Below are 9,902 nucleotides of genomic sequence, written 5' to 3'. Positions count from 1 at the left end.
TGGTATATAGTGAAAGAGTGATTGGGGAAGTAAGAGGAGAGCAGGTGAGCAGGAGGTCTGGTGAGTGCAGAGCTAATGAGGAACAGGGGAAACTAATCGTGAGCGAGGCAGACAATCAAAACTGGTGGGAAAACACACAAAGGTAGGAAGTAACAAGATAAAACAGTAAACGCTAAACACGAATAAATGACACGTAACAAACCAAACATAGCAAAGAGGGACATGACAGCAACACACAAAGTAATCAATGGAACATAACATGCCCTGGATTTGACATATAATCATCAACGAGTTTTCATTTATACTCCAATTGTGTGGCGTATACTCTTATTCATGGGAACTGGTATAATGGTGAAATGGTATACTGGTATACGATGTCACTCCTGACAAAAACACAGACAATTGGGCAAAGTTATGGCGATGACCCCAAGTAACGTGTTTGAACATTTACTGTATGTCTTCTCAGCTGCACAGTCAGGGATTGCAAGTATACACGAGTGCACAGGGTGCAGACTAAAGCTGGAGGTTTTTTTACTGTCAGTCAAAGATCTACATTTCATCCAAGAATAGCTGTGCACATGTACTGTAACAGCTGGAGCTTTCAGTGATGTGGCCAGAAAAAGACACCTTATATCTGTCGATACAGGTGTTTCTGGAGTCCGTCCCAGCATGCACCATAAAGCGAGGAGAAACCCTGGACAGCTAACCATTATATCACTGACGCACTCTGCCTCTAAATATATAGCTGTGAGCCTTTAGTTAGTATAAAACCCACCAATTATGTCATGCAAATGGAAGAGATCTGAATGACTGTCATTTGATATTGTATTCGAGTATTAGGAATATTCTTTACTTCTCCTTATTTGATTCCTACACAATGCTCAAGTCATATCACCAACATGACTTATGTTTCATGTAGATCATGTTCACAGCTTATGAATGTCATTAACTTAATTCTATTGGTTTCCTACTTCTTTGGACAGACAGGCAGACAGAAGACACTAGATCAAGAGTTTTACCACAAAAATGCGTCCTCAACATTCAAAGAATTGATTTAATTTTCCGAAATCAAATACAAATTATAAAACGCTCAAAAGTCATTATTCAGTGCATGATTCTAAATTATTGATTCACACCAACCCCTGCCTGTTGTTTGGCTGGTTTACATTTCAAGTTAAGTTTACATTGACAAACACAAAACTTGGAAATAAGGTTACATTCTTAATGAGTTGCTGTGCAAAACCCACTGTCTTGGTACGAAACATGAAAATACAAAATAGATCTGTTTTTAAATTGGACAACAGGTGTATATTTGTGAAAATGTTATTAAAGTTGTACATTAAAGTTTTTGTGAATAAATGCAGCAAAGAGTTTGTCAGTGCAGTGCGATGAATGGGCTGAGTCATGATAAAAGTACAGTGCGACAGACTTCACTGATGAAGCAAAGAATCAGGTATTAAAGGCTCAACACTCAGCCCTTTCTTAAGCTGTGTTGATCCAGGCATGGTGATGTGTGTGCCCACTGAGTGGATGATACACCGGTGTGTCGTCAGCAACCTCCCACGGGTGTCTCCACCGCCGTCCTGAGACCAACCTCCAACGAAACTCACAATTACACCCCGAAAAAAGTGCCTGTCTCACTTTTACATGTTTTAAATCACAACATATCAAAACATTCTTTAGGTTGTTATGTGGATTAAAAAAAGAGCAAAAACATTTTGCTGATTGAAATTATATGAAAAGTGCATGAAAGTAGAAAACAGAAAAATACATGAGAATGTGGAAAGGTTGCTGAACCAATGAAATACAACGACAAATACGCTTACAGTTTTGTAAAAGTCTGGTTCAAACATGGCAGCATGATCAAATACAATCAACATATATAAAATATAAACACACACAGGATACATTTCCATTTAACTGAGGAACTCAGTCTGTTATTCCTGCTCTCAGATCAGTACAATTCAACCGTTGTCTCCTCGCGGAGTCTCAGTGGTAGCAACAACTGTTGTCTGGGGGGGCTGGGTTGTGGTTGGTTTTGCTGTTGTGGTTGGTTTTGGTGTTGGTGCTGGAGTTGGGGGTGGAGGTGGAGGAGGAGGTGGAGCAGTAGCTGGTGGTGGCCGAACTGGGGGACGATTGCCACTCTGCAGCAAGAAAATATAATCACAGTAAAATATTTAAAAAGGTTGTTTTGCTATAATTTCACTATAATTGATACGTGTTAGGATTATTCTTACCTCATCACTGTCAGACTCACTGCTAGACTGATGGGAATTCGTTCTTACCTCATCACTGTCAGACTCACTGCTAGACTGACGGTAATTCGTTCTTATCTCATCACTGTCTGAATCTGAATCACTGCTGTGATGACAAATCTGCAAAAAACATTCAATTATAAACTGGTTCTTTTTCTGTATTAGCTGAAAATCCTGAAGACTGTGTCAATAAAATAATTTGTATTAATTTGTGGTACTTACAGCTACAGGGTAATTGATCAAGCAGAACATCATCAGGAGCAAAAACTTCATCTTGCAAACCGTAATTCAAATCCCTTGTAGTTGGAGCTGCCAGTGCGCCACAGTAGAGAGCTCAATGATGAATGAAATATTAAGCCTGTGTTCGCTTCCTTCAAGCTGGTTCCTTCGGGAAACTCCATTAGCTTTTAAACAGCCTCGGTGTGTTCACAATGCTGTCACACATTAAAGGTGTGTTACTTCATGTCAGATGTGGTCAGTCTCATGGCAGCCTCCGGAGACAAAACCAAAATAGGCGTGAACACAGTTTAATTACCCGACTAGACTGTGTTTTTGTAACATTAAAGGTCCACATCCTGTTTATAATCCTCATGGACTTAAAGTATTTTCTGACACATGCTGGGCCGAATTAACCACTAAACTCAATTTGTACAGCTGATTTCACATACACACACACACACACACACACACACACACACACACACACACACACACACACACACACACACACAGACTAGCGCGCCTCCTTTTGTTGATAGAAAACATTTCAATTCCGAGTAAATTGCAGACTATAAACATGCTCTAAAACTCTACTGTTATATTTGGAAAATAATTGAAACTTTTTGCTGTCAAAGTCGAAGAAGATTGATTTGTTGTTGAAGCGCTCTGCACTTGCGAAACAGTGATATCTCTTGCCTAGAGCTACATTTCCACCTGCAAAACAATACTTGCTCAATCCTTTTCCAAATACTGTAATCATCTTGTTTACTCGTGGTGGACCTCTTCATTAAAGTCATGAAATTTTATGACCTGTTGCAATTGTCATCCAAAGATTCTAACTCTGACTATGTAGCAATTTTAAAAAGTTGTATTTCCTTACAAGGTGCAAAAGTGTGAAGACCAACACTGCTAATAAAATATCATGCTTCATAGACTACTTGAATTTACATACGTTTTATAAACTCCTCTATCTGTTCTTATTAGGCTACCAGGGGAAATAACTTTTTCAAAGAGCTACAGGCTACAAGCTGAATACTGTTAACAGTAGTTAGCAGGAAGGGAGAGACAAAACCATGAAGCAAGATTGTAAATCCAAGATAACAACATATTTGTTTTTATAATTTTCCATTGGGAAATTCACAACAAAAATGTAGAATCTGACGTAGACTAAGAGCGACTTCAGAATATAACATAATATCGTAAAACAGAGATGTTTGCCCTCAGGGACAAGAGGAAAATAAATCAGGTGAAATATTTTTATTATGTGTAGATTCCTGACACACTACATGTTTAGCAATGCAAGAGTCACACAATGTCAGCTTAAGATGATAAATCTAGGAGGTTTATTACCTTAAGGTCATTATGCGCAGCCATGCTTTGCACTAACTGAACTACAATTAAAATGATTTATTGTGGAAATCCCAAAGATTACAAATATATAAATCACATTAAATTACTGGGAAATGTATATACATTTTATATACACAAGACATCTTGAATTTTCCATTTGGTGTGATTAAATATCGCTGAGTGAGACAAATTAATTCAGTCACATTTTGAAATCTCAGTAAAAAGATTCGAATCTATGTTAGAAGCATTTTAATTGCTTATTTGTTTTTTTGCACATTGAAAACAATGTGCATGCTGATTTCCCATCTCTCTCTTTTGTAAGTAAAATTTGACATTCTCTAAGTTTCCTTTTCTTTGTAAATTTCCCCTCTGCGGGACTAATAAAGGATTATCTTATCTTATCTTATCTAAATAGGTAATTTGGAGTTAAGTTGTTTCAATTTATTGTTAGAAAGTAATAAATATATATTTTTGTGTTCAGTATTGAAGCTTTGGTTTGGGGACCGGTTGATGAACAGCCTTTCTAACATTTATGTTTCACTCCTACCCCCTTAGAAGGGACAATCAGCTGGTGCCGCTACCCAGGTCTTTTTTCATTTATTACAAAGTCATCACTCTTACTTTTGCTTGAAAAAAAGTGTTTCTCTCAATAAGGAGCCCATGAATGTTCTTTTGATGGCGTGTGAAGTTGTGTGAAATTGATGTGAAGAAAACACAACTGTCATTTAATGCATTTTGTGTCAAAGCAATGAAAACAATATTTGGAATAGAATTTGATAACTCTTTTGTTATTTCTCAGAATAAAAATCAGTTTGAAATACTCTTAGATGCAAGAAAGCCATCACAGAAATGACTGCAGACAAATTATCCAACAAAGGACGACTGGACTGCAGTTCTCTACAAAATACATTGTATGGAGATATTGACCTTCACGACCATGATATGATCAATATGTAAAATATTGGGGGAAATAGACTTGTCTATGATGTCACCGGTTACATGTCTTTGAAAGACGCTTTTCAGGTACAAGTATCATGTTGCCTATGTCAACCCCCTCTTTTTGTCTGAAATGGTCAATCAAAATAAACAACAACAAAAAAACACATCCAATGTTTTTGATATATAATGAATATTTTTCTTTTATTTAACTTTTGTAATGCACCACCAATTGTTGCGGTGTCGTAGAGTGGACCCTAACACAGGATACTGACAGGTTGGGGAAGTTTTAGTAAGTGAACAGTGAAGGTGTTTCTCACGTGGATTCTAAGAAAAGTAAACACATCGTGTCCATGTTTTCCATTAATGAAGTTTATTCAACAGATGTTACAGGGAATAAACAGTTTATTGAAGAATGATCAACGTGAAAACACTGCGGTTAAGACATCGTCTAACTGTGAAAATAGAAAGAAGCAGTCGTCATGACAAACTGACACAAAACCGAGCTGATGTGCAAACAAAAATTATAAAGTAGTAGCTGGAGCTGGTGTAGCTGGAGCTGGTGTAGTTGCTGCAGCTGCTGTAGTGGCTGCAGCTGCTGTAGTGGTTGCAGCTGCAGTAGTAGTTGTAGCTGCTGTGGTGGTTGTAGCTGCAGTAGTGGTTGTTTTCTGAAAATCACAAAGATTCATTGTCAATAAACAGCAGAAGAGTTTCTAAGGATTTTACAGTAATTTACATTCAGAAGTTTTGAATGTTGAATTGTAGAGGATAGACAAAGCACTCACCTCATCAGAATTGGAGTCGGAGCTAGAGTTAGAGTCAGAGCTAGAGTTAGAGCCAGAGCTAGAGCCAGAGTTAGAGCCAGAGTCAGAGCCAGAGTCAGACCGAGCAAGTCGTTTGTGCTCCATGTCCACCTGTAGGAAACACACAAGTTTGATATTTCCTTCACTATACTGTCATAATAATAGTCATGGTGTCAGCATATAAGAGCAGAGTTATTGATATTGAGTATGAGATTGTTACACTTACAGGCAGAGCCAGAGCGATGCTCAGGAGGCATCCAAGCACAAATACTTCTTTCAGCATGGTTACAGTGATCTCTCCTGTTAAAAAGGAAATGATAAAGACTTGTTCAGATGAACAGCTTTTCCAAAATATCAGCTAAATCACCATCAACCTCACACACAAAAATACAGAAACAAAAGATTCATATTATCACCTTCAAATCTTTACAACTTCAGCAGACTTTCTTGCAGATGGTGGAGGAGGTTGTTGTTGTTCTGAATGTTGAGCTCTTCTTATATACAGTCACAGGACAGGATGTCCTCTCATTAGCAAACATCACTGTTGGGAAATTGCAAATATTGCAAATATTAGGAAATCTTCCACCTCCACCTTTCAAGGTGTGGCTAATCATCAGACATGGAAACAACAACTGGACCTTATGATATGTAGCATTCATCCATTCCATCAATATGTTTGTTATTTTAACAATTTTGAACTCTCATAATTGTTTATCTTTTCAAAACTATGAATACAGTTCTCTTTACAAACATGCAGCTCAGCACAGCAGTTAATCAAACATTCAAAATAGAATAATGCAACCAAACATCTCAGCATCACCTCTTGTACCAGAACACTGACGTTTGTCTCCCAACAGCAACACTTTCTCACTCATTACAGAATGACATAAAACAGTTAACATTACAATATATATCACTATTGTCTTTGTTCATTCAACATCAATTCTAACACATAAAAAATAAGGTCACTTCTTTAATGCTTGGATTGGTGCTACCTTAAAGAATTTCAGAGAAATTAATCAGAAATGCTACAATATGCTTCATCATGCTTTTTATTTTTCATTTTTGCATAAAGTAAATCCAAGTGCACAAAATGAAACGAAAGTAATTCCAGCAATGCAATACAAAACTGTACATATTCACAATAAAAGTGTAGAATATAGATACTCTCATCAACATCACAACTTTAAGTCCCCTCTTGCAAATTCACCTGGGAACAAATCTTTTTGGCATGCCTGATCCATCCCTGGCAACATTCTGCAGAGATGTCCAAACAGTCAGCATTCATTGTTCAAGAGAGACATGTGATCATGTGGCTGGTGGTCAAAAACTGTGGGCTTTAGGAATGGAAGTTGAGGTGGATGGAAAGGTTGCACCAGTGTGGGATGGGCTGTAAACCAGTCTGTGGCTGGAAGAGAATGGTGAAACACCACATTGTCCCATCCAATTATAAAATGCCTATTTTACTCACTGGAGCGAGTGTTTCACTGAGCTCATCATGGAATCAAATGAGGATCTCAGTGTTATAAGCCAGTTTATGCATTTTATTCTATTTTATTTTTAGATGTAGAATAATGTAGCAAATTGCAGTCAAATTTGCAATGTTTTTGAGTTTTTGCAGTTGTTGAATGTACGTTGAACTGTTTAATTAAAATAGACTGTTTGTATGGAGTTTTGAAGGTGGTCGAGTTGAAACGAGAAAACAATTTGTGAATGTTGAAAGCTGTGATCATTGAATGCATTTTGTGTCAAAGCAATGAAAGGTGGCCCAATGAACATATTTGGAATAGAATTTGATAACTCTTTTGTTATTTTATACATGGGGTAACTCCAGACTATGTCTCAGGATGAAAATCAGTTTGAAATACTCTTAGATGCAAGAAAGCCATCACAGAAATGACTGCAGACAAATTATCCAACAAAGGACGACTGGACTGCAGTTCTCTACAAAATACATTGTATGGAGAAATTGACCTTCACGACCATGATATGATCAATATGTAAAGTATTGGGGGAAATGGACTTGTCTATGGTGTCACCGGTTACATGTCTTTGAAAGACGCTTTTCAGGTACAAGTATCATGTTGCCTATGTCAACCCCCTCTTTTTGTCTGAAATGGTCAATCAAAATGAACTAGAAAAAAAAGATTAAAAAAAACATCCAATGCTTTTGATATATAATGAATATTTTTCTTTTATTTAACTTTTGTAATGCACCACCAATTGTTGTGGTGTCCGTAGAGTGGACCCAAACACAGGATACTGACAAGTTGAGCAAGTTTTAGGAAGTGAACAGTGAAGGTGTTGAAACTGAATGTGTCTATCTATATCTACTAAATTCTATGATACACACCTCTCTACACAACTTTAGTCATGTTTTTTACGTGGATTCTAAGAAAAGTAAACACATCGTGTCCATGTTTTCCATTAATGAAGTTTATTCAACAGATGTTACAGGGAATAAACAGTTTAATTGAAGAATGATCAATGTGAAAACATTGCGGTTAAGACATCGTCTAACTGTGAAAATAGAAAGAAGCAGTCGTCATGACAAACTGACACAAAACCGAGCTGATGTGCAAACAAAATTTATAAAGTAGTAGCTGGAGCTGGTGTAGCTGGAGCTGGTGTAGTTGCTGCAGCTGCTGTAGTGGCTGCAGCTGCTGTAGTGGTTGCAGCTGCAGTAGTAGTTGTAGCTGCTGTGGTGGTTGTAGCTGCAGTAGTGGTTGTTTTCTGAAAATCACAAAGATTCATTGTCAATAAACAGCAGAAGAGTTTCTAAGGATTTTACAGTAATTTACATTCAGAAGTTTTGAATGTTGAATTGTAGAGGATAGACAAAGCACTCACCTCATCAGAATTGGAGTCGGAGCTAGAGTTAGAGTCAGAGCTAGAGTTAGAGCCAGAGTTAGAGCCAGAGTTAGAGCCAGAGTTAGAGCCAGAGTCAGACCGAGCAAGTCGTTTGTGCTCCATGTCCACCTGTAGGAAACACACAAGTTTGATATTTCCTTCACTATACTGTCATAATAATAGTCATGGTGTCAGCATATAAGAGCAGAGTTATTGATATTGAGTATGAGATTGTTAAACTTACAGGCAGAGCCAGAGCGATGCTCAGGAGGCATCCAAGCACAAATACTTCTTTCAGCATGGTTACAGTGATCTCTCCTGTTAAAAAGGAAATGATAAAGACTTGTTCAGATGAACAGCTTTTCCAAAATATCAGCTAAATCACCATCAACCTCACACACAAAAATACAGAAACAAAAGATTCATATTATCACCTTCAAATCTTTACAACTTCAGCAGACTTTCTTGCAGATGGTGGAGGAGGTTGTTGTTGTTCTGAATGTTGAGCTTTTCTTATATACAGTCACAGGACAGGATGTCCTCTCATTAGCAAACATTGTTGGGAAATTGCAAATATTGCAAATGTTGCAAATATTAGGAAATCTTCCACTTCCACCTTCCAAGGTGTGGCTAATGATCAGAAATGGAAACAACAACTGGACCTTATGATATGTAGCATTCATTCATTCCATCTATATGTTTGTTATTTTACAATTTTGAACTCTTATAATTGTTTATCTTTTCAAAACTATGAATACAGTTCTCTTTACAAACATGCAGCTCAGCACAACAGTTAATCTAACATTCAAAATAGACTAATGCAACCAAACATCTCAGCATCAACTCTTGTACCAGAACACTGACGTTTGTCTCCCAACAGCAACACTTTCTCACTCATTACAGAATGACATAAAACAGTTAACATTACAATATATATCACTATTGTCTTTGTTCATTCAACATCAATTCCAACACATTAAAAATAAGGTCACTTCTTTAATGCTTGAATTGGTTCTACCAACCATTAGATACCGAGCGAGGACCATTTGGGGTTCCAGCGAGATGGTTCAGAATTTTAGGCTTGGGGGTGCACGGAGTTTTTTCGATTTCTACTGGCTAAAGACTATCAATCAACACCAGGCATTTACTAACGCATTCCTAAGACTCTGACGTGTCTAAAATTGTGTCATTTTCTAAAGTTGACCAATCATAGGCTTGCTGAGCTTCTAATACACCCATGAAGACTAAAGCTCAGATGAGAATAATCCATGGTTTATAGGCTTAGAGAGGATTCTGGCTCTCAAAATGATGCCAAACTGCTGTATTAGGATAGATTGAACACTATTAGTGATAAAACAAGTGAAATATATAGTAATATAGTATATAAAAGTACAATGGAACAGCTGCAACAGCTGGTTCCAAAATTTGAATTTGGCTTGACCTCGCGTGACCTCTCCGTACTGAAACCTCTATAACTTTGGCCTGCTTC

The 9,902-nt window shown here is 37.4% G+C and overlaps 2 protein-coding genes and 1 long non-coding RNA gene across 3 annotated transcripts; all 3 read right to left on the bottom strand.

The window, feature by feature from the left end:
* Positions 1-1,137: 1,137 nt before the first annotated feature.
* LOC306695891 lies at positions 1,138-2,617 on the bottom strand. The gene is made up of 3 exons (XR_013767090.1): positions 2,478-2,617; positions 2,238-2,375; positions 1,138-2,144 (listed from the first exon to the last, which is right to left on the bottom strand). It is a non-coding gene; the product is annotated as an uncharacterized lncRNA (long non-coding RNA).
* Positions 2,618-5,284: 2,667 nt separating this feature from the next.
* LOC306695890 (uncharacterized protein) lies at positions 5,285-6,026 on the bottom strand (the record flags this gene model as incomplete). The annotated part of the gene is made up of 4 exons (XM_079159321.1): positions 5,980-6,026; positions 5,790-5,863; positions 5,546-5,674; positions 5,285-5,428 (listed from the first exon to the last, which is right to left on the bottom strand). The coding sequence occupies exons 2-4, from the start codon at positions 5,844-5,846 to the stop codon at positions 5,285-5,287; spliced, it is 330 nt and encodes a 109-aa protein (XP_079015447.1). The 5' UTR covers positions 5,847-5,863; positions 5,980-6,026.
* Positions 6,027-7,989: 1,963 nt separating this feature from the next.
* Positions 7,990-8,894, bottom strand: LOC306695888 (uncharacterized protein). The gene is made up of 4 exons (XM_079159319.1): positions 8,848-8,894; positions 8,658-8,731; positions 8,414-8,542; positions 7,990-8,296 (listed from the first exon to the last, which is right to left on the bottom strand). Exons 2-4 carry the CDS (start codon positions 8,712-8,714, stop codon positions 8,153-8,155), a joined length of 330 nt encoding a protein of 109 aa, XP_079015445.1. The 5' UTR covers positions 8,715-8,731; positions 8,848-8,894; the 3' UTR covers positions 7,990-8,152.
* Positions 8,895-9,902: the final 1,008 nt, after the last annotated feature.

The sequence above is a fragment of the Pholis gunnellus genome (genome assembly GCF_910591455.1).
Source record: "Pholis gunnellus genome assembly, chromosome: 5".
NCBI classification, from domain to species: domain Eukaryota; kingdom Metazoa; phylum Chordata; class Actinopteri; order Perciformes; family Pholidae; genus Pholis; species Pholis gunnellus.
This window is presented reverse-complemented; position numbering and strand designations above follow the sequence as displayed.

What these genes read in the sequence shown, in the direction of transcription:
- LOC306695888 (XM_079159319.1), bottom strand. Translation starts at nt 8,714, where the DNA reads ATGCTGAAAGAAGTATTTGTGCTTGGATGCCTCCTGAGCATCGCTCTG. An exon ending in GCATCGCTCTGGCTCTGCCT is followed by an intron (nt 8,543 to 8,657) that starts GTAAGTTTAACA and finishes TGTTTCCTACAG; the next exon opens with GTGGACATGGAGCACAAACG. An exon ending in CCGACTCCAATTCTGATGAG is followed by an intron (nt 8,297 to 8,413) that starts GTGAGTGCTTTG and finishes TGTGATTTTCAG; the next exon opens with AAAACAACCACTACTGCAGC.